We start from the raw sequence: 25380 nt of genomic DNA, 5'->3' as shown, positions 1-25380 counted from the left end.
TAACTATACATCAATTAAAAATAAATTTTTAAAAAGATTTAGTTGTTACATAAATCTAGGGTAGAGAAACTTTCACACACCCATCATACCTCTTCTACTCATAACTACTTAGTAATAATCTGTTTTCACTTTTCAAAAGTTTTTGCCTAATTCTTTCTAGAGGGATAGACATAGAGGGCACAATACTGACACAAAAGAACATAAACAGGTGCTTAGTAAATTACTTTTAATAAGCTGCTATTGTTAGAATAACTGTATGTTCCCCCAAGTTCCCCCAGTGTTTTCTAAAGATGCTTCAAGCATCCAGAGATCTCCAAGAAACTATCAAAGCCCACCCATTTCTACTCAGGAGATACATAGAGAATATATATTTAGAATTTCCCAAGCAATTTGGCATTTAGTAGTCTTTATAAAATACTTTGTGCCATTTCAAAAATCTATTTGTTAATCTCTTAACTATGCATAAATATTCCGTTTTAAGTTATTAGTTCTTTAGTTGTTTTCTTTTGATCAGTTATCAGTAGTGATACCAGATTAAATTTCCTTGTTTTCCTTTATCACCTGAAACTGGGCTGATCACAAGCTATAAAAAAATCTATTTGCATACATGCAGGTCCTATCTGTCCTTTCAGCTGATTGAAAGTCAGGTTCTGAATATAAAACTCTGATATGAACTTAGCTAAAGGACACTAGCACTCCTGGTCCATGGAAGCGTGTCTCTATGGAATTAACTTTTCCATGAGCTGGATGTTAGAGAGAACCCTGGGAAGAGGCCCAGCCTGAAAAAAGTGGGCTGAAGAGTCACTTACAAAATTTGTGAAGAGCTGGTCACTGATGTAGCGATGCACCTTCTCGAACTGTTCCAAGTCTCTGTGTCCCTTCTCCATGCACACATCCCACATGCTCACGGCAGCCACCACCTTCACACATGCCGATTCCTGCAGCCAGTTACAAACACAGGTAAGACCAGACAGAACTTCTAGCCTCCATCATTCATCCTAGATAGCAGTTAGCAGTCAGAACCAAACTGACCTGCCCGTCCAAGGGCTGTCACCCATTGCTAGGGAGACAAGACTTTTTAAGAGTTGGGTGCTCAGGTGTATATTTGCTACACATTTAGATAACATGGGGAGAAAATAGCCAATAGGGAGATATCAAAATTAGAGGAATTGTAGGGTAAAGTCCTAAGGCAAGGGAACCATACTTGGTCAAATCTCTCACTTTAAGCCAATGTGTTCCTGGAAAGTCTTATAAGCCCTCATTTTCACTTGATCACATTTCAAAACATGAAGGGAGAGAGTTTGCTATTTAAAAGAAGTGTCGGAAGCACTTCAAATCAGTGGGTATTACTCAATAAATGATAATGACAGATAACTAGATAAAAAACAAGAAGTTGGACTCCTACCTCAAACCTTATATATTAATGTAAATTCCAGCTAGATTGATGACTTTAATATAAAAAAATAAAATGATAAAAGTACTGGAACATAGGACATCTTTTTAAAATTATCTTGGAATGGGAAAGACCTTTTAAAGTATGACACAGAACTAAGAAACCATAAAAGTTTAGTTAGACTATACAAAAATAAAACTCTTCTACACAGAGAAAACGTTTTAAGCAAATTCAAAAGTCAACAAACTAGGGCAGGGGGTATTTGTAAGCCAGCATTTCAGAAGAAGGGCTCGTTTCTCCAACATATACAAAGGTACTACCAGTCAATAAGAAAAAGAACAATAAATCAATAAATAAGTGCCCTCAAATATAGACAAATCACAGAAAAAGAAATATAATGATTTAAACATATGAAAATATCCTCAACTTCATTCATAATATAAGAAATGTAAATTCAAACTATATTAAAATAGCGATTTTTACCTTTCTTGCCTGCAAAGATAAGACATTTTGATTTTGATAAAACTGTTTCATACATTGCTGGTGGGGAGTTTTCACTGGTATGATATCTATGAAATTTGCATTGCTATATGATTTGGCTCAGAAAATCTAGTTCTCTGGCCTTCAGATATACTCACATAGATCGGAAAAATGATCTATGTGCAAGGATATTTCTCGTGCCAATGTTTCTAATTTTTTGCAACTTAAACATCCATCGATGGGGACTAGTTGAATTTATTATGGCATGTCCATAACAATTAAATACTATGCAGTTGTAAAAAAGAACAAGGCAGCTCTGTGTGTGCAAATATGGAAGAATTTCCAAAATGCAAAACCCAAGATGCTCAACAGTGCATGTGTGTGTGTCTCTCTCCCTCACACACATATCTCTGACAGAAGAATCTGATAGATGTGTCTGCCTCTATACATGACTAGGAGACAGGGGAGGGGGAGGAGTTATTTTTACTTTATACTTATCCCTTTGGTAGTTTTTGAATTTTGTACCATTTTACTTAGTTAAAAAATTATAATAATAATAACAATAATGATTTTTTAAAAGCAAAGGATCTCTCTCTCTTTTTTTTTTTTTTTTTTTTGTGGTACGCGGGCCTCTCACTGTTGTGGCCTCTCCCGTCGCGGAGCACAGGCTCCGGACGCGCAGCCTCAGCGGCCATGGCTCACGGGCCCAGCCGCTCCGCGGCATGTGGGATCTTCCCGGACCGGGGCACGAACCCGTGACCCCTGCATCAGCAGGCGGATTCTCAACCACTGCGCCATCAGGGAAGCCCAAAGGATCTCTTTTAAAGGAAATTATTTGTTTCATGGGATGAGATTTTCCCGTGTGAGGGACAGGAGTATATGGTATACTTATATAAACACTATTCTATTAAATCAACAGAGAAATTACAGGTATTAAGAGAAAGGATTCTAGTCCTGGTTCTGATGTCATGAAGGAAGCACTGCCTGAGGGAAGGAAGACCAGGGCCCGCCTGATCTCCCAAGTTCTTCCAAATCTCTAGACCTATTCATGGCTCTAACAACCTTAGAGGCCTATGTACAGTTGTAAATAAATATTATTATTAGGAAGCACACCCCACAGGAACCATTCTCTTACTATTTGATCTTCAAAATGATTTTGACAAAAGGAACTGTCACAGTGCTTCTTCTATAACTGGGTACAGGAGACAGGGCAAAAAAAGGGTGATGAAGATCGAAAGAGAGGGAGGAAAGAGCTAGGTCCCTTTACTATGAATACAAGAGTGCTGATCTTCTGACATTGTTTAACTTTTAAATAACCTGTAAGAGGGCCTTCCCTGGTGGCACAGTGGTTAAGACTCCATGCTCCCAATGCAGGGGGCCCAGGTTTGATCCCTGGTCGGGGAACTAGATCCCACACTCATGCCGCAACTAAGAGTTCACGTGCCACAACTAAGGAGCCCACGTGTTGCAACTAAGGAGCTGATGAGCCAAAACTTGCTCGCCTGCCGCACCTAAGACCTGCTGCAACCAAATAAATAAATAAATAAAAGAATAACAGGAGGATATTCGTTCAGTATTTATATCTGTAAGAATCCCAATAAAAAGTTTATCATGGCATACAGGTCATTTGAGTCCAGGTTATTCCACATTCATTAAGCAATATGCTGGATGAACAGGAGAGCAGATGGAATTACACCATATGTTATTTTTTTTGTTTTTTTTTTGGCTGGGATCTTAGTTCCCTGACCAGGGATTGAACCCAGGCCCATGGCAGTGAAAGCGCCAAGTCCTAACCACTGGACCACCGGGGAATTCCCCACTGTATGTGATTCTAATGAGAGTGATGTCTTTACTCACCCGGATATGCTGGAGGTAGAGAGACAGGTCTCGGATAAAAGATTTGATCAATCTTTCTTGCATTCGGAAGTTTTTCTCTGTTTCTTCAAATACTTCATCTTTAATCTGTTCAAAATAAATAAATGCTGTTAGCAAATTGGGACTCTCCCTCAATAGATCTTATTGGCAAAAGCATCTTTTGTTTAAATTTTAAGCCTTTGATGTTTCCCTGAATCATACTGAATTGGATTTGACAGAGCTCCTACGTACATACGGGCCCTCCTGGCTCTAACTGACCCCCTCTGTTCCTGATGGAAACCCTTTGCTGGTCAGGCTGTTTGCTTCACCAGTATTGTTGCCTTGCCTGGTTTGCCCTCCTCTCTCCCTATGCCAAACCTGCCCCTCTCCTTTAGGTCTCAGATTAAATCTCTTGCCAACATGAAGCACACTCTCACAGAGCTCCAGTTTTCTTAAGTACCACAGTGTGTAGAGAACAAACTACAAAGCTTAGCAACTGATTCTTTAGCTAGTATTTTCCACTGACTGTATCACATACACATGGTTCAGTGCATGAAGTCTGGAGACTGGACCTACTCCATTGATAACTGTTTTACAAATCACTCAAACCTTAGACTTTACATTTTCTCATGTGTGACATATGGTGTTGAACAAGGTGATCTCTTAAATCCCTTCTAGCTTAACATGTCTACAATTTTAATTTTGTCTCCCCAGATAGATTATAACCTCCTTATGGGTGTCTAAAACCATGATAACTATTACATGATGACTGATTTGGCCTCCTGATTTGCCTTTATACACACTGTAAGCAGCTCACCAAGGCTCGGACAGAGGGTTGAGTGGATGGATTTAAATAAACAGTAGCTGCAAGGTCCTGTATCCACCAGCTAGCAAACACCAGGGGAGGTACTAAGAGGGGAATCTTGCCGATTCACACCATGCAGGCTGCCCCGTGGAGCCCTGAGAAGCAGCCAAAGACAGGCTGAACCTTCAAGCGCAGGAACCTCACCTGTGGGGCAAAGCCAGTGAGGTGCTTCAGGTGACTGCTAACCCGGCTGGATTTCTTGATGATGGAGTGGATGTTCAGTTTGGAAATTTTCTCCATGAGGCTATCTTCATCACCCTTTCGGTACTTGAGGACTGGGGAGTAAGTTAAATTGGTGAGTGAAGAGAGCCCTCTTCTGAGCACGGACAGACTACAAATGAGACTAACAACCCAGACTAGAGCTAGTGCTTGTTTTCAATGAGCTTATAACTGAGTATACAAAACATTAATCCAAATCACCATTTATGGACAGATCGGATACCTGGAGAACAGCAGAGACTGTGCGCAGACTGGAGAAGGTTAGAGACAAGGAAAGAAGGTCGCAGAGGTGTAAGGAACAGAACCTAAGATTTGGAGTCAAGGAAACCTCTGAGTTCAGTGCCTGGGTCTGTCATTTCACCAAGGTGTGGCCTTAGGGAATTCCCTGGTGGTACAGTGGTTAGGACTCTGCACTTGCACTGCTGGGGCCTGGGTTTAATCCCTGGTCAGGGAACTAAGGTCCTGCAAGCCATGTGGTATGGCAAAAAAAAAAAAAAAAAAAAAAAGGTGTGGCCTTAAATAAGCCACTTAACTTCTCTGAGCCCCATTTTCCTTTCCAATAAGATATAGAAAGTAACAGTACCTGACTTATAAGACCACCTTAAATGGTCTCATATACAAATGAGATATTTATATACAATCGTCTCACATAGTGAAATGCTATGCAGGAGTTTTTGATTAATCTATGTGTCATGCATCAGGCACAGTCTGCAGAAAAGCCTGGAAATAAGAGTAAAAGGGTAGCAAGGGAAGGCTGGGTGGTAGCAAAAAGGCACACTTTACAGTTGTAGGAGATGAAGATGGCATTACATGAGGAGATATGAACCAAGACAAAAGGGCTAGATGGCCAGAGAGCTTTAACATCCACAGTCAACATTAAACACGGGTGTCATGGCTGAAGCAGAAGGGGAAAATGATTTTAGATAAACATGGAGAATAGTGGAGAGACAGGCAAAGAGGTTATATTATAGATTCTTTGAGGATATGAATAATAAATCAGTTTAGCACAGTCACCATGCTATACTCATTGAGTGTTCAAAATCAAAGCCTCAACAAGAGATTTGATGAGACAAAAGAAACGGTTCAGTTTGTTCTATATTATAAAGAAAGAGAGGGTGTTTGGCAACTGACTGCACAGTTCTGTGGGGGAGGGGAGGGGCACAGACCAGAGGCAGAACTGATAGGACCAGGGAGGTGGGTAAACCCGGGTCTTCTGAAAGAACACAGAAAAGTTCTAGCTTAAGTGGAAACACTAAAATATCCAACCAGACGTGCGGAGCAAACACATATAAGCATGGACTGAAAAGGACTGCCTTCAATGAGTTGAGAAGGCAATCACTCATGCTTGAAGGAACTCTCCTGATCAGCCATTCTCCAATAGGTCTTTATATCTCTTAGGAAAGACTCATTGCTATAAGCTTTATCACAGATGCCTTATTTCCAACATGCATGGTTGTGCTTTTATTATTATCACTGCTTTTTTTCTTTCATTATCTCATTTTCCCCAAATTCTATTACCATTTCTTCATCACAGCCCTATTACCTGCCACCTGCTTGTCCACCTCTGGTGAAGTAATTAATTCTTTTGAGAAGGAGAACATTCCCAAGGGTACACCTCCTTTTCAGCAAGTATGCTTTTCTTACCCAGGTCCTTTCGACGTTTATATTCATTAATGTTAACGTTGATTTCTTTGACTGCAAGGACTGCATTGGTTAAAGGCACTTTATCTGGGTGGGATTCGGGGGTGGAATTCAGCAACTCCATCAGCAGCAGTGGGTAGCGCATTACTCTCTGCACTGGTTTGATGAGGAAGGAGCCCAGGTTAATATAATTTGTGCATCCCCTTCAAGAGAAGGAAAAACAGAGACGTCAGTCAACTGTCAGTAACACAGGGCCTACAGGTAGTATCTGTTATTCCTAATATAGCTCCGTTCTTTCACTCTACTTCCCAACTTCATTCATTCACATTTACTGGGCACCTAATAAATACCAGGCAGTGCTCTAGGTGCTGCAGATTTAGTAGTGACCCAGAAAAGTCCCTGCCCTGGTAGAAAGAAGGCAGACAATAATCAAACAAACATTATATGAAGTGTCATTTGGTGGTAAGTGCTATGTAGGAAAATACAGCAAGGCAGGTCTACTTCTAGGTTTCTGTCTATAAAGGAAGAAAATAATGAAACAAGCTTCTGCATCAAGTGGCAAGAACTTACCATTCATTGTACAGGCTCCTACAGGGCAGTGAACATGAAAAGAAGAAACAGTTGATTAAAGAAAATACTGATGCTGATATTCACATTCCTCTCAGAACACATTAATCCAACTAATGCCTAATAGCTGGGCAGACAAAAACCACATGGGATAGAAGGGGAATTGTGAATGTCTATGGTGGCATATCTAGTCTATTAAAAAAAAGTCAATAAGCCCTTAACTTCACTTTGACCTACTTAGACGTATATTATATCCCTATAGCCTGCCTACCTAAGACAGGAGATTCTCACCTGATGGTCAAGGATAACTGACTTTACCTTCTTACCTTTTCTCTCATTTGGACCAAACTATCTTCCTGGCAGCTTCTTACCTGAAAATGCTAACTTAATACTTTGTGTGTATAGATAAAAGTGATTTTAATGGATAAAACTACAAGTAGGAAGCTACTTAAGATTTCCATGATATACAATGGGAAAAGGCAAGTTACATAACAGGACCTACAATAATGTATCTCTTATGTTTAAAATATGATAGATCCATAGATGTCATAAGAAGTCTAGACATAGATATGGGAGTGACTTCCAAAAGGCAGAACTAAAGAGCTATGATGGAATGAAGTGCTCAAAACTCCTACTTAAGATCTGCCAAGGAGTCCTGAAGATGCTTCTGGATCTTCTCATCCTTCTCATATATTTCCAGCAATGAGATGGCCTCATCATGATTCTGGCAATAAACCTTGTATGTTCCTTCAAGCTCATCTCGGTGATCAAGAAACACCGGTCCTTTGGAATATACACAAACATACAGTGTTTTTTAGTAACTTTCTTCTTAGCATACTAAATGGAAGGTATATAACCAAACTTTAATATCAGATAATCCTATCACAAGAAATGAGAATAAGACTATCCTTCAAATTAATATGATATTTCGATGTAACAGCTTAAAATTCTACTTATTTAAAGCAAAATTTAAGAGAACTATCTCATCCATGTATTTATTTTTCAGAACGTATACACATGCACACGTGCGTGCACACACACACACAGCTGGTCCTTGAAACAGAGTCCAGTCCCTTTTCCGTCAGGCAGAGTAAGGCATTTGCAAGTACTCTCCATATAGGCATGTGATCACAACCTGTAAAGACCCCTCAGCTCTCTAAGCCCCAAATCTCCACAGGGGTGAAGAGATCCTTCTACGGCAGCAGCTTCCAACCTTTTCTTTGCATGTAAATACACAGGACTATGAAGTGCATCATATTAATAAATATGTTAATTTATAATATAAATTAATATATAAATATATTAATAATATATTATATAAATATAAAAACCCCTGAATCTATGATATAATAATATATGTACTTCTTTATAAAGCACTGAATAGCAAAACATAGCAATGAATCTAATAATCACCATAATTTCAAAGTATGATGAGTGACACAAGAAACTGGTATAACGTGTTATTTCTGGTCATTGCTGGAATTTCGAGATACTGCAACAACTTCATGTGATATGAGCATGTGACTTCAGTTGGTGACAAAGTCACTGTTCCCTACAGTCATACCTTAAATCAATGCTAAATTTCTGTTATAAATAAAGAAACTTCTATACAAGTTGGTGGACTAGTGAAATCTACTCATGGACCCCTGGTCTACACCATTTGGGCGGAATAATTCCTAAGGAAACTTCCCTGGAGCAATTTAATTTAGATCAGCTGCCTGAATGTGCTGATTCCCTGAACTGTTAAAACTGCTCTTCCTCTCGCCCCTCTCCCCTCTGTGTACTTGGTCCTTCCTCCTTCAGCTTGCACTGCTCCCCAAAAGACAACGTCCTCTCATCCTTGAGCTCCTCCCTCAAAATATGACCCTACTTACTGCTTCCCCTATAACTATTTCTCCCAGCCGCTCTGGGCATAAACCCCCTTTCCTCAGGGAACCCCATCCCTTTCTCTCCAAGGTCACCTCTGTTCCCTCCACGTTGTGTCCTATGGAATTCCCTATTCTCGTGCAGAGCACTTTCCATTTAAATGAAATGTATTTCCTTAATTATAGCTCCTTCCAAAAGAGAGCCTTGTCTGTGTCCATACAAACCACACTCACGCTGCTGTCCAACTGGCAGCCTTTCTTTGTCTAATCCTGTGACTCAACAGGCACAGGAGTTAAGAGTGGGGCTGCTTCCTTTTGACCTTCAGGGCCACTTTGGAATCCCTGAGCCACCACTGTTTTTATCCAGTTTCACCATCCGGTATTTGCCTGTCTTCTCCCCTTCGCATCCATTCCCCACCAGCACTCCCAGAACCTTCACTCTCACACCGGTTACTCTGCACCCTCCTCCATTCATGGGTTTTACCCTCCCTGATGGGGACTCTTCTACATCAACTACAAACTAACAAAGCTACAACTTAATTTACAGTGTCTTTCAAATTTGGGTCAAAACCCACGAGTGGGTCATGGAATCTATTTTATGGGTATGATCAGCACATTTTTGAGGAACTAAAATGGAATAGAAAAGAAAATAACAGAAAACATTGACCGTAGTAAAAGTAAGCACACACACACACACACACACACACACACACACACACACACACACACACAAACATGTATCCTGGTCATTAGGTAAAATGTATTTCTTTCTGTGGGACATGTTTAAAATAATAAAAAAGCCAGTTCCTTAGACATTACTACATATCCAGAGTCTCCTGATAACTTCTTCCTCATCTCAACCTCCTTGTCTTCTAAATCATCCAAGCCCTGAACACCTACCATTCTCTCCTTCGCTGTGGACCCTGTCCTGGCTATAACTAGAATCCTTCTCCAATCAGGCCTATAAGTTAATTCAATGATGCTTTTTCCAGCATCCTGGATTACCCTGGATTTTCACCAAGTTATCCCCTCACTGTATACTTTTCCATTTTTATTCCTGGGTCATAAAAACTGCTTGGAAGGCATACTTTTATTAAAAGGGGAGTTTAGGCATAGGGCAGAACAGTTTGAATGGTATGCTACTGTTTATATAAATTTTTAAAATGGGGATGGGGGACCAGGGTAGAGAAATACATATGTAATTGCTGTTATGATAAACTATCTCTGGAAAGAGATATAAGAAAACTGGTAACATTAGTTGCTTCTGGTTGAGAAGAGCTGGGTGGCAGGGGACAGATAGAAGAGTTTTCACTAAGCAGTTCTTGGTACCTTTCAAATTTTGTGCCATGTGAATGTATTAAAAATAAGTTACATTTAAAATATACACACATATATATAATAAAATATGTATTATATACTAAAATAAACTTAAGCAAAATAAAACATTGCTTATGCAATTCATGTCAATCTGCTCTTTGCTGGTGGCTCAGCGAAGCTTTAATTTGCCTTCCCTGACTTCTCAGAACCTTCCCTTATCAGACATTCAAAACCTTGTCCTTTATTAATTCCCCACTGAATGCACTGCTTGGCCTCCTGGTGGACTGGAGCCCCCAGGCTGGTGCTCTCATCCAATCTTGGCTTCGCCTATTGCATACCACGGTCACTGCACACTGTCCCTCCTTGTAAAGCTCTGAGCCGGCCAGTTCCTAGGCCCTCTCCTCCCCCATCCTCCACGTGCCTTCAGCTCATCTCGGTCTGCTACCTAAACCCTCGGTTTTCTTGGGACAAGAAGGGGAAGGGAAAAACAAAACTAAACAGCTGATATTGTATGGGGGTGAGATTATGGATATTCTGTTTTCATTTCCTTTTTTATTGTTGTCATAATACACAGGTAATAAATTGAAAAACATGTTTGATTAATAATTCCTTTCAGATACCAGTTTCTCATTTCTTTCATAATTCAAATTAATGACCTATAGATACTTATTTCAAGTGTCTTATGAACTCCTATAAATTGGCGTTTATGCTTTATAGGGTGACCCCTATAAAAATGGGGTCAACATGGCTACCTCTAATCAATGTGTGCTTCTCCTTCCTCAACCTCCCTGACCTCTGACCTCTCCAATTAAACTGAGAGCAGGACCCCAGGCTTCAGTTTCTCTTGCAGCTGTTCTGTACAGAATTTAACAGCATATGCAGAGATGACAGAAAAGACCTGAGTCTGAATGTCAGTCCCATCAAGTACTAGCCATGTGACCCTGAGCAAATTACTTCCACTGTAAGTCTCAGTTTCCTATCTGTAAAGTAAGATTAATAGCAGCTAAACCTCATAGGGTTGTTGTAGGCAACAAGTGTGATAAAGCTTGACATACCTTGAAAGGGTGTGTGGAGTACAATAAACACTGGAGAAATGTTAACAAAGTTGCACTATCACCTAACATCCCACAGCTATTCCTGCAGGAGGGCAGAGCCCTGACTGTTCTTATGTCCATTTCTCTCCCAGGTGAGTCAGGTCAACACCACCTAGCCTAAGTCAACATCATGAGCCTACTCCCCTCTCTAGTGATCTGTGTAGGCATATGCATGTGACCCAGTTCTGGCCAATGAGAAACAGAGAATTCTGGTGAGGGGGCTCTGGAAAGCCTGCTTACTCTTAAGCGACGCGGGGTCAATTTTTCCTTCTGCTAGATGTTGTGATGTGTGTAGTGGAATGGCTAGAACTGTGGTAGCATCTTGTCACTATGATTCCAATAATATAGCAAAGTGATAGGATGTCCCCTCCCACAAGGCACCACAGCTGGTCTGTATGACCAACAGAATATGGCAGAAGTGATGGTATGTAGTATCTTGAGATCAGGTTATAGAAGACAGAAGACACTGGGGGGACTTCCCTGGTGGCTCAGTGGTTAAAAATCCTCCTGCCAATGCAGAGGACATGGGTTCGAGCCCTGGTTCAGGAAGATCCCACATGCCAGGGAGCAACTAAGCCCGTGCACCACAACTACTGAGCCTACGCTCTAGAGCCCACGAGCCACAACTACTGAGCCTGCATGCCACAACTACTGAAGCCTGTGTGCCTAGAGCCCATGCTCTGCAACAAGAGAAGCCACTGCAATGAGAAGCCCGCGCACCTCAACGAACAGTAGCCCCTGCTCGCCACAACTAGAGAAAGCCCGTGCACAGCAATGAAGACCCAACGCAGCCAAAAATAAAAATAAATTTTAAAAAAAGACACTGGCTCCTGTCTTCAGCTTCTTCTTCCTCTTGGATCACTCTGAGGAAAGCCAGCTGCCATGTCCTGAGGTCATGAAGATGGTGAAGAGGCTCACATGACAAGGAACCGAGGCTTGATGAGCTGAGTGAGCTTTTGGAACTGGATCACTGATTGAGCCCCAGATGACAGCAGCCCAGATAACAGCCTCACTCCAACCTCATGAGAGACCCTGAGCCAGAATCACCTAGCTAAGCCACTCCCATATTGCTGAACCACAAGAAAGTGACCTAACATGTTTCTAGTTTTAAGGCACTAAATTTTAGTATAATTTGTTACACAGCAATAGATAACTAACACAATTCCCTTGTTTATAAGAAATAATTGTTTTTCAAACATTTTGACAATGACCCACATGAATAAATACATTTAAAATCATGACTCAGGGCTTCCCTGGTGGCACAGTGGTTGAGAATCTGCCTGCCAATGCAGGGGACATGGGTTCGAGCCCTGGTCCAGGAAGATCCCACATGTCGCGGAGCAACTAAGCCCGTGTGCCACAACTACAGAGCCTGCGCTCTAGAGCCCGCAAGCCACAACTGCTGAGCCTGCATGCCACAACTACTGAAGCTCACGAGCCTAGAGCCTGTGCTCCACAACAAGAGAAGCCACTGCAATGAGAAGCCTGTGCACTGCAACGAAGAGTAGCCCCCGCTCGCAGCAACTAGAGAAAGCCCGTGTGCAGCAATGAAGACTCAATGCAACCAAAAATAAAGTAAATTAATTAATTTAAAAAAATCGTGACTCAGTATTCATATACAAAGAACTGGAAAAAAGTTTCAAAAAGCTATAGTTATTATTTACAGTACATTCTGATATATTTTCTATTTTATTTTATTGGAAAAATATATATTGGGTGCTAATTTTTTTTACAGACCATTCAGTAGTTTTTTTTTTTATTAATAAGACTATAAATAAAGAAAGGCACCCTTTTTTTTTTTTTTGGCCACATGGCTTGTGGGATTCTTAGTTTCCTGACCAGCGATTGAACCCAGGCGCCCTGAAGTGGAAGCTCAGAGTCCTAACCACTGGACTGCCAGGGAATTCCCAAGAAAGGCAACTTTTTGAAGATCAATTCTCCATGGCATTTCTACATGACTTGGGACAGCTCTTGTCCAGATTAGATTTCCAAGGATGTTTATATAAACAGATAGCCTTGGAAGATAGAGATAGATTCTCCTTCCTGGACAGACGGCAGGTTTGTTCCTGACCAGAATAACAATGTCTTCTTCCTGCACAAAGTTGGACGAATCTGCCAGCAGCCTGCTACAATACTGGGGTTTATCTAAGTGTGATTGGTTCCTTAGCTGTAAGATAAACCTACTGTGTTACTGGTTTGTAAACTGATCTCATGACCCACTAACAGGCTGCAACTGTCAAACAAACAGGGCTTCCCTGGTGGCGCAGTGGTTGAGAGTCTGCCTGCCGATGCAGGGGACACGGGTTCGTGCCCCGGTCCGGGAAGATCCCACATGCCGCGGAGCAGCTGGGCCCGTGAGCCATGGCCACTGAGCCTGCGCGTCCGGAGCCTGTGCTCTGCAACGGGAGAGGCCACAATGGTGAGAGGCCCATGTACCGCAAAAAAACAAACAAACAAACAAACAAAAAACCTGCTTCTGAAATAATGGCAGGGGCTCATACCTACGGCATCGCTGACTTCCAGATCAGCCAATAATTGCTTTGAGACCTTAATCACCATCTGCATATTTCCAAAAAGTCCCTCAAAATCAATGTTTGGTATCTGAGAAAGGAAAACAAAGATGCATAGAAATAAAATTAATGGCATACCACTCACATTAGGAACATCTCTTCAAGGATGATACAAAAACTATTCAAGGTTATCTTCACTCACTCTCACGAAGTTTCCAGAATGGGGACATCTAACATCACCTTTAGTGTCACCGTCTGTCCTTGATCCAACTACTTTCTGCTCCCCCCTCCCTCACTACCATAGTAAAATAACCATAGAACCAATTTCTATAATTGTACTGGGACGCAAATTCCACCCAGTACCCAAAATCAGATGGCACCGTCCACTTCCTAGAGAAGTTCTGTGAGTGACTGCTTCAGGTGTCCACACTCAAGCTGAGCCCAAGTGGTCAAGTAACAAGCAACAGGATTGTAAATCCCTGGGATACCATTAACGTTTTTTCCCTATCTTCAGCATCTAAGAGAGTGTCTAGCATACACACATTAGTAAGACTTTCTGGAATAAACCTTATACAATCAGGTGCTACAGCCAGGTAACCCACCATCCCCAGACTTCATTATATTATTGCACAGCCTCTCAGTAAAGTGACACTCCCAGACTCACTGGAACTGTTTTCAGGAGCCACAGAAACAGGAAATGTCCTAGGAATTATTGCAGTAACTTAAGTTAATAAGTTAATAATGGACTTGATAAGTGACAGGATGGTGAAGGCTTAAGTTGATGACATATGTAAACTGGGTCCCTTGAATTAAGAGCAGCAAACCCAATAAATTTTATTTGAAACCCAATAAATCTTTGTGGTGAAAGCTCCCATACCCTAATGCATCAGGCTTGGAGAACCACGTTCTAGGCAAAGCTAACTTTCTCCCACAGTTCCCACCTGTGCCTGTTGCAGGGGTACCATGATCCGCTCAATACACATTTCCAGATCCCGAATGTAGTCTCTCTCCGTCTGGAGAAGTTCCTCTATCACCTTGGCTCTCTTCTCCAGCATCCTCTGCTCTGGGCTTTCAGTGGACACAGATGCAGAAGGGGCCACTAGTGCTGAAGACTGGGAGGAGAGGAGTGTCATCTCTAGAAAGGGAAAGAGAACTGGTCAGTAGCTCTGGGTGTAAAAGCAGGCCTCTGCAATAGTTTCAGTTAAAAAGAACACATTCTTTGAGAACCAAAGGTCTCGCAATTGTCAACCATCGGGAAATCTGATCCTCAAGTCTGTTCTAATCATGAAGATGAAGAGCTTAGAAAGCCATCCCTGCAGAAAGAACTTCTCCCATCTGTGATACCATTTCTAGAATCTGTCCTAAAAACAAGTAGCTGGCCCATTTTATGAAGACAAATCTGTCTACAACCTCCTTAGGAAAGAGGTTGAAAGAGGTGCTGTTCTTAAAAAGAACTGCTTGGTTAAGAATCTGCCAGCCAATGCAGAGGACACGGGTTTGAGCCCTGGTCCAGGAAGATCTCACATGCTGCAAAGCAACTAAGCCCGTGCACCACAACTACTGAGCCTGCGCTCTAGAGCCCGCAAGCTACAACTACTGAGCCCGCGTGCCACAACTACTGAAGCCTGCGTGTCTCAACAAGAGAAGCCACCACAATGAGAAGCCCGCATACTGCAATGAAGAGTAGCCCCTGCTTGCCACAACTAGAGAAAGCCCACGGACAGCAACGAAGACCCAATGCAGCCATAAATAAATAAAAAGAACTGCTTTCACTTAGTTAAGTATAAAGCCCATTTCATGAACTTAGCAGCAGAAATACCAAGCTGGAAGTTACAAATACTGATACAGCACATTAAAAAGAATATTATGGGGAACATAATAATGCCAACTAAGGGAAAGACAAAAATTAGGTAGGACTTATCTGTCTGAGACCTGGGTGACTGTAGGGCCCACCTTATTCCAGTTACTGTCATGGTGGATTAATATTAGCATGTAATAAAACATGTAAAAATTGTTTAGGTTCTCCCTATCAAAACATTAATGAAGACTCACAAGCAAATTTTGTTACTTCAAATGTCCTGGAAGATACAAATGTCCTATAAGTAGGAAGTTCTTTAATAGTATTTTCAATGAAAAATAATACCTCTATAGAACCACACCACATGATCTAAGAATGAAAACAGGGCTTCCCTGGTGGCGCAGTGGTTGAGAATCCACCTGCCGATGCAGGGGACGCGGGTTCGTGCCCCGGTCCGGGAAGATCCCACATGACGCGGAGCGGTTGGGCCCGTGAGCCGTGGCCGCTGAGCCTGCACGTCCGGAGCCTGTGCTCCGCAATGGGAGAGGCCACAACAGTGAGAGGCCCGCGTACCACAAAAAAAAAAAAAAAAAAAAAAAAAAAAAGAATGAAAACAAATATGTATTTTGTCATTAGCTTTTACAAATACCTGTTACTTAGATACATATGAGGAGAGAACTATTATCTTATACATAAGATGAGATGGCATCTGTTCATTTAAAAAGAATGTTAAATGCTAAACAACTGAGAAAATTTCAACAGTGAAGCAATCTCTGCTGTTTATTTCAAATTCCTTAAGATCCACTTTAAAAAAATGACAAATTTGGTAAGTAAACATACTAGCAAATCTGAGACGATTACAAGAATATTTTTACCCAGATCTGAGAAGCAAAAACACAAGAGTTCAAACTACTTATGGAAAACTAGGTTTTCACAGCAGATTTTAGTCTCCAAAAACCTTCCCCACTGCTCCTTCTCTAAGAATTTAGGAATTCCAATGTTTAAAAAGTGTAACCCAGATTCTGGATTCTAAAAACCACTCTTCAGTAAAAGGAACCAGAATTCTTCATGTGGAAAGGGCATGGAGCCAACATGAAGTAGCTCCCACTGGCCAAATCTGTACAATTTGAGTATCAAATAACTAAGCACAGCAAAGCATTGTAATCCATTGACTAAAATAAGAATCCACGAGCTCTTATTGATAGTATATAAGTATATAAATAAATGGGGGAGAAGAGAAAGCTCTTTCTTATGGTACAATGTCAGCTAATAAATACAGAACAATGGAATTAGAAAAATCAGTATTTTGCAATCACCGGAATAAAATTTGGTTCAGGCACAAACCATCAGTGAATGATTCTGGTGTTGGTGGTAGGGTTTTGATGATGATCAGGATATCTACATAGTTTTGAACTAGTTATTATAAATTATTTATTACAAAAATGAAAAAGTGGGGCTTCCCTGGTGGCATAGTGGTTAAGAACCTGCCTGCCAATGCAGGTGACACGGGTTCGAGCCCTGGTCTGGGAAGATCACACATGCTGCGGAACGACTAAGCCCGTGCGCCACAACTACTGAGCCCAAGCTCTAGAGCCTGCGAGCCACAACTATTGAGCCCATGCACCGTAACTACTGAGGCCCACATGCCTAGAGCCCATGCTCCGCAACAGGAGAGACCACCACAGTGAGAAGCCCATGCACTGCAACCGGGAGTGGCCTCCGCTTGCTGCAACTAGAGAAAGCCCGCACCCATGCGCAGCAACAAAGACCCAACGCAGCCAAAAATAAATAAATAAAATAAATAAAAATGAAGTGACTCTAGAGTGGAGAAATGGGTTACACCATAACCTAGTAATCAAAATTAACATGACCAATTAGGGACAAATAGACATCATGTGCTTCCAAATGTCATGTCTAGAAATAAAACAATATCCCTATATAGAATTCCAGTCAAGGATGCATAATCTGAAATGAATCTTGAGGAAACATCAGACAAACCTAGGGGTCTGCATCCTTCAAAATGTCATGTCATACAAGACAGAGGAAGCCTGAGGAGCAATTCCCAATTAAAGCTAACTGAAGGACTTCCCTGGTGGTCCAGTGGTTAAGACTCCAAGCTTTCACCGCAGGGGGTGTGGATTCCATCCCTGGTTGAGGAGCTAAGATCCCACATACACATGGCGCAGCCAGAAAAAGAAAAAAAAAAAAAAAGGAAGAAAAGATAACTGAAGAGATGACAAATAAATGCAATGTGTGATCCTGAACTGAATCCTAATCTGGGGAAAAAACTGCTACAAAGGACATTAATAGGACAAGCTGATGAAATTGGAATATAGACTATAGATTGGGTTTATGATTAAACCAATTAAAAATTTCCTGAAATGGACAGCTACATGTAGAAGAATGAAATTCGAACATTCTCTAACACCATATACAAAAATAACTCAAAATGGATTAAAGACCTAAATGTAAGACCAGATACTATAAAACTCTTAGAGGAAAACACAGGCAGAACACTCTTTGACATAAATCGCAGCAAAATTTTTTGGATCCATCTCCTAAAATAAAGGAAATAAAAGCAAAAATAAACAGGACCTAATTAAACTTAAAAGCTTTCGCAGAGCAAAGGAAATCACTGACAAAATGAAAAGACAACCTACTGAAAGGAAAAAATATTTGCAAATGATATGACCGATGAGATTAATATCCAACATATACAAACAGTTCATACAACTCAACATCAAAAAAAACCAAACAACGCAGGACTTCCCATGTGATGCAGTGGAGAAGACTCTGCGCTCCCAATGCAGGGGGCCTGGGTTTTATCCCTGGTCAGGGAACTAGATCCCACGTGCATGTCACAACAAAGAGTTCGCATGCCACAGCTAAGGAGCCTGCCTGCCAAAACTAAGACCCGGTGCAACCAAATAAATAAATATTTTTTTAAAAAAACAACGCTATTTCAAAATGGGCAGAAGAACTGAATAGACATTTTTCCAAAGAGGAAATGCAGATGGCCAACAGGCATATGAAAAGATGCTTAACATCACCAATCACAGGGAAATACAAATCAAAACCACAATGAGATATTAACTCATACCTGTCAGAATGGCTATGATCAAAAAGAACACAAATAACAAATGTTGGCAAGGATGTGGAGAAAAGGGAACCCTTCTACACTGCTGGTAGGAATGTAAACTGGTGCAGCCACTATGGAAAACGGTATGGAGGTTTCTCAAAAAACTAAAAACAGAACTACCATATGACCCACCAATTCCACTCCTGGGTATGTATCTGAAAAAAAACAAAAACACTAATTCAAAAACATACATGCACCCCAGTGCTCATAGCAGCATTATTTACAATAGCCAAGACATGGAAGCAACCTAAGTGTCCATCAACAGATGAATGGATAAAGAAGATGTGGTGTGTATACATATACAAACACACAATGGAATACTACTCAGCCATAAAAAAAGAACAAACCTTTGCCATTTGCAGCAACACTGATGGACTTGGAGGGCATCATGCAAAGTGAAATAAGTCAGACAAAGACAAATACTGTGTAATATTTATATGTGGAATCTTTTTTTTTTTGGCCACTCCATGCAGCACATGGGAGCTTAGCTCCCTGACCAGGGATTGAACCTGTGCCCCCTGCATTGGAATCTCTGAGTCTTAACCACTGGACTGCCAGGGAAGTCCCTTATATGTGGAATCTGAACAATACAACAAACTAGTGAATATAACAAAAAAGAAGCAGACTCACACATATAGAGAACAAACTAGTGGTTACCAGTGTGGGCGGGGAGGGGCAATAAAAGAGTGGGGGAGTGGGAGGCACAAACTGCTGGGTATAGGATAGGCTCAAGGATGTACTGTACAACACACAGAATACAGCCAATATTTTCGAATTACTGTAAATAGAAAGTAACCTTTACAAATTGTATTAAAAAATTTTTTTAATAAAAAAAATTCCTGAAATGGCACATCTATTGTGGTCATGTATGAAAATATCCATATTACACACTGGCACCTACTAAGGGGCATGATATATATGCACCCTAGTCTCAAACAGTAAAGAAAAAAAAAGTGTGTGTGTGTGTGTGTGTGTGTGTAGAGAGGGAGAAAGTGAGCGAGAGAGAAAATGAAAACAAAAATATGACATAATATTAAATACTGGCAAATGTGAATAAAGGAGGATCTGTGTACCACTGCAATTTTCTATAAATTTGATATTATTCAAAATAAAACTTAAAAAGACATAATTAGAAAATTTCTTTTTTTGGTAGAATGACAAAATTTCAAGCATAACTCTTATTTCATCAGAAATTAAGTAAATTATGATTAAATTAATTGTAGTGTACAAAAAACTGATTTTCAATGGCCTTATTTTAAATTTTCTTTGTGATTTCAAAGCTGCAGAATTTCAGTCCCAAATATGGTTTCAGAAGCAGTAAATTGAGAAGAGAAATTCACCTTAAACACAGGACTAAAAAGCTATGGAAAGGGAGAACACTCACTGAATTCCTACCACGTGCCAGGTGCTTTACGTGTTATGTCCCTGAACTCATTTAATACTCACATCAAAACTCTGAAGTAGTATTATTATTCCCATTTAACAGATAAGAAAACCTAGGATTTGAGAGACTGACCAACTTGTCCCAGCCTATGTAATGAGTAAATGGCAGTTCTGGAATTTGAATCTAAATATATTTAAATCCAAATCCTGTATTTAAATCCACTTAATCCTGCACCGGTCTGCCTTTCTAGCCTGGAATCTCCATTTTAAAAGGTCAGGGCCTATTTGCTTAAATCTTAAAAATTCCCTGAAAACTATTATCTCTCAGGAATCAAAGTTCTATTAATTATAATACTTGAAAGCATAAAATACCAGCAAGCACTCATCAATTAGAAGTCAGCAACTTATAACCTAAGAGACTCAATTAGATTTTTATTTATATTTAAAAAGAGAAAAAGAAACGGTAACAATTCTTCTAAAATATCAGCATGCCATTTTTTCCCCTGCAGGTGGATTTATAAACTCTGGAACAGACTTTAAAAAACAAAAAGAAAACAGTTTAACTCAATCAGAAATCCCTGTGGGGTGTTTTTGCTAAATTGGAGTTTCCTGGGCACCACCCCTGAGACTGATTCAGTAAATCTGGGTGGATCTGCAGTTTTAACAAAATGCTAGGTGCTTCTGAAGATGCAGATGACCTCCAGGCTACACACACACATGAATTAATACTCAAGGATTAAATCAAACTAGGAATACCTGGCTTGAAATAGCTGCAAATGTAAAATTGTTTTTCCATTATTCCAAATATACCCTAGGGGAAAAAAAATGATCGACAATTTTACTATCTGGGACACCAAAGTGAGAGAGGAGCCCCCTCACCCTGAAAGCCTTTGAATCCCGCACTCCCCCACTCTTTAACTGGGGAACCCTGAGAAAGTCCATTTTCACCTCTGGGCCTCAACGTCCTCATACGTACAATGAGGATGATAATACCTCTTTTGCAGAACTGTTGAGCAAATTAAACAAGGTAATTACTCAACACAAGTTAGTTCTCCCACAACGGGCCAGAAAATGCCACCTGTACCAGGTTAAGGTAAAATGCACTGAGGAGAAATGGTTCAGATACCATAAAATTCCACTTTTCTATAAGAATAATAAAATCTGGGGATGCAGAAGCACATGGAGGAAACTGAGGCCCAGTACCAGCCTAACAATAAAAGTTGCAGACTAGCCCCACTTTCTTCCTAGGGCGGCCGGGAGGCGTTAGGAGCTGGGGCTGACTGAACAAACTTACTACTGTGATAAAGCAATTAGAAATGGGTTGCTTTTTTTCTTTTGTCCCACCCCATCCCCTTCCCCGCAAGTCCCCATTCCACTCCTCAAGATATCCTCACCCCCTCAGGTTACTGCATGGTCCCAGGTTCATACCTCAGTGTTCTCAGTTAACCAGCAGCTTCCCACAACTCTCCCAACCACATTCCAAAGCAGAGTTAAAGAGAAAAGCCGCTCACTCTTCCCTTGCCTCTGAAAGCTGGCTCTGTCTGCTGGGAAAAATCTTTGAACCCCGGCGAGGTCCCAAGCGGCACTTGAATGAGGTGGCTAACTGTTCTACCTGCTTTTGTGAGGCTCCAGCAACCGCGGAACGTACCTGCAGTGCCAAAATTCTGGTGCAAAAGTTCCCACGGGTGGAAGGGCTGGCAGGCAGAGTAGAATCTTCCCAGAGCTCTGGAATGCTCCACAACCCCCTAAAATCCTTTGAATAGGGTAGGCATTTCCCCCAGGCTTTCCCATATTTACATATGAATCGTCCCGAGTCCTCCAGGCTATCACAACCGGGCCTGTTCTAAAGGACGGAGCTGGAATCCTCCACTTCCTGGACTGAGATGCAGAAGAGCAGGCCCAGCTCTGCTCAGACTCAACGCCTTCTCCCTATTAGCTTTCCTTTCCTAGTCCTAAAACAGCCACAACTCCACTTCAGGAGTTTTGGGTTTTTTTAAGTTGTTTTTTTTTAAAAATGTATTTATTTTATTTATTTTTGGCTGCGTTGGGTCTTTGTTGCTATGTGTGGGCTTTCTCTAGTGGCAGTGAGCAGGGGCTCACTCTTCGTTGCTGTGCACAGGCTTCTCATTGTGGTGGCTTCTCTTGTTGCAGAGCACGGGCTCTAGGCACACGGGCTTCAGTAGTTGTGGCTCGTGGGCTCTAGAGCGCAGGCTCAGTAGTTGTGGCACACAGGCTTAGTTGCTCCGCTGCACGTAGGATCTTCCCAGACCAGGGCTCGAACCCATGTCCCCTGCATTGGCAGGCAGATTCTTAACCACTGCGCCACCATGGAAGCCCACTTCAGGAGTTTTTAATCACGAGTTTTATCTCTTATTCCTACCCCTTGCTACATGTTGTGTTTTTTTGGATACTCTTTTCAGGGAAGCAGTCTTATGATAAGAGGCAAAGATGTAAAGGGGCAGCATTTGTCTGGAATTTGTCCAGACAAATTTGTCCAGACTTTTCTGCCCTTAGGACCTCTCATTCGGCAGGCAGTCCCTCTCCCTGGCCAGGCACAGGCCTCACTTTCCCCCGGGTCTTGCTACTCTAGGTACCTTACCCTAAAGCCATCAGAATGCAGATCTTACCTGGCTGGCCACAGGACGGCAAGAAGGCACAGAGTAATTCACTGGAATTGGGAGGCATGCTCACAGCTCACAAACGTTTACATTTTAAAAGAAAGTGAGGAAAAGAAAGTTGCCGAACGACACGCCCTTTCTGTTTAAAAAAAGAAAGTGGAAGAAGAGGAGGAGAGAGAAAAAAAGGGAGCGAAAACATGCAAAAACCTCTACATATTTCCATATACACACATAAAATATGTAAGTGCACAGAAAAAGGTCTGGGAAGAGAAGACACTGAACTTGTCAGAGTTTTGCCTCAGAGAGGGAAGTGGGATTCGGGACAGAAGGATCAATGGGGACTTGAGCTGAATCAGTACTTTTTAATCTCACAAGAATCTATTAATGTATTGCCAGTAATTTAAGACACACTGTCATGCTAGCCAAGATTCATCTCTACTGGTGAAATTTTAAGCAATCTGAGAGATGAACTTTTGGTAAAGAGCCATCCCACTGCTACTAGGATGGCACCATTGACTCCTGAGGCTTTACTGGATGGTGCCTAACTCCTAGGTTGTTGCTTCCCTCCACCATCGAATGGAGCTCTTTTTAACTTTAAATTTTACCACATATTTATATGGCACTTACTCTATGTGTCAAGCATTGTTCAGGCACTTTACAAATACTGGCTTATTTAATCTTCATCATGATCCTACTATCGTCCCCATCTCACTACTGATGAATGAAGAGAAATTCAGTAACTGGCCAAGTATGTGGAAGATGTGAGCCCACACTGGCTCCAGAACCTGCAATTGCTACTCTGCCTCTAGTGCTTTTTCCAGGCAGGCAAATTCTGGGAATTGTGACCTGGAAATCTACTTGTGGGTTTTGGTGACTATCTGGTAGCTAATGATAAAATGATGTGATTTTAAAGTACACTTAACCTCTGTACAGCCACAGGTCACCCACCATTAAGACTGTGAACAATTATGTATTTAATCACATATACATACGTTTACATCATTATAGCTGTAAAACCTACTCAGTATAATGTAAATAATCCCCCAGACAGAATCAAATCTAGCAGTGTCATACACAGTAAATATTCAATAGTATTCCAGACAATTTATGGCAGAAATTATGTGCAAGTGAAGGGATGTTTATCAGTGCATAAAGAAAATTTAGAAACCACCAAAATTTCTCCCAAAAGGGGCCTGTTAAATAAATTGTTGTGTATCTGCATAAGAGAATACTATTACAGCCACTGAGATACAGATTTATATTCACTAATACAGAACATTGTCTCATGTGTGTTGTTAAATAGAAAAAGGTTACAAAAGAGTTTGTGAAAGAATTGCAATTTTGTTAAAAAGGGAAAAATATTTTCAATGCACATATTTGAAAATGAAAAAGTCTTGGTGACAAAATTCTGATTTTTTTCTTTTCTCATCAACTTACTGTATTTTCTAGTTTTTCTCTAGTGAACATATAATATTGACGTGACAAAGAATAATAAGGTGGAAAAAAGAACATTTGCTATACAACAAGAATACTCAGTCCTCTCTCAATTACCCTGTTAAATCCCTTTCAAATTCTATCCTCACTTTTTTATAATCCGAGATTTCTTTCCTGACCTAATCCCTTCAAATTGCTGAAGAAAATGGGTAATAAAACACTTGAAATAACAATTTGCTAGTCTAATAAGAAAAGCCAAAAACACCCCACCTGCTTAGCAATCTGTCTAGAAAACTCTGAGAGGAAGTGATCTTTGTAAATTTGTTCATATTCCCACCAGGCCAAAGTAGGAGGATCATTAAGTCCTGGTTTTCCATGTGACCACATCACTCCAGCCGGCCCACCTAGCCCCACCACTTCTTTTCCTTCAGCACCTATGTTACTTGTATTTGGAGAAAGTTTATCCTGCTCAATGTTAAACTTTCAGCACGGTGGTCCCTGGCTTTTCTGCAGGACTCATAGCAGACTCTTCCCAGATTACCAGACTTCAGGGAAGAATCTATTATATTTTGGTCCTAAATCTCAACAGTAACTGAAAAAACTTTCCCTGTGCCTTTTGCTCAGTGACTGCCTTGCCTCTTTTGGCAAGTAGCCTCCATCCAGCACAATCCCTGCTGGGAGGGTTTCCACCTCGGGAAACCTAGCTCAAAGCTTCCCATTTCCCCCTTCCTCTACCAGGGCCTATCCAGGCCTCTAAAAGAAGAGCAAACAAGAGTCAAGTGCCCAGAGTACAAGAGTCTGCAACTTCTTATGCTGCCAGGATAGCGAAATTGACACTAGATCCTCTGAAACACCATTTTTGAACACTCACCAAATCCTAGAAAGGTGTGCTGTTAGGGTGCTTAAAACTATGAGGTTATTATTATTGTTGAATCTTTAGGCAGCAGAAGTGAAATAATCAAGAAGGCAAAGATAGTTTTTGTAAAATAATAATTAGAAATAAACCATCACTGTTTAATAAGCAAATTTTGATTACAATCAGCCAACAAAACTTTACATGAAAACTTTATTTTCAGACACACATCTGATGTTTTATTTACCAGGTCTCTTGAAGGAAGGTATTATTGCTCTCATTTTACAAATGAGAGCAAAAAGCAATGAAATGACTTGCCTGAGACCATGCAGCTAATAACTGTTCAAAAG

General features: G+C 41.0%; 1 protein-coding gene across 3 annotated transcripts in view; it reads right to left on the bottom strand.

Annotated features, from left to right (window-relative positions):
* DNMBP (dynamin binding protein) overlaps positions 1–25380 on the bottom strand; it is a 111659-nt gene that overhangs the window by 11985 nt on the left and 74294 nt on the right. For all 3 annotated transcript variants that reach the window (XM_059054681.2, XM_067024880.1, XM_059054685.2), the window contains 8 exons: positions 14747–14940; positions 13797–13896; positions 7655–7802; positions 7023–7040; positions 6456–6655; positions 4737–4867; positions 3731–3835; positions 810–938 (listed from right to left, as the gene is read on the bottom strand). In XM_059054681.2, coding sequence (XP_058910664.1) covers positions 810–938; positions 3731–3835; positions 4737–4867; positions 6456–6655; positions 7023–7040; positions 7655–7802; positions 13797–13896; positions 14747–14940 — 1025 coding nt within the window. The remainder of the gene's footprint in view (positions 1–809; positions 939–3730; positions 3836–4736; positions 4868–6455; positions 6656–7022; positions 7041–7654; positions 7803–13796; positions 13897–14746; positions 14941–25380) is intronic.

The sequence above is a fragment of the Kogia breviceps genome, chromosome 2 (assembly GCF_026419965.1).
Source record: "Kogia breviceps isolate mKogBre1 chromosome 2, mKogBre1 haplotype 1, whole genome shotgun sequence".
NCBI lineage: Eukaryota > Metazoa > Chordata > Mammalia > Artiodactyla > Physeteridae > Kogia > Kogia breviceps.
Note: the sequence above shows the minus strand (reverse complement) of the source record. Positions and strands in the feature narration are given on the sequence as shown.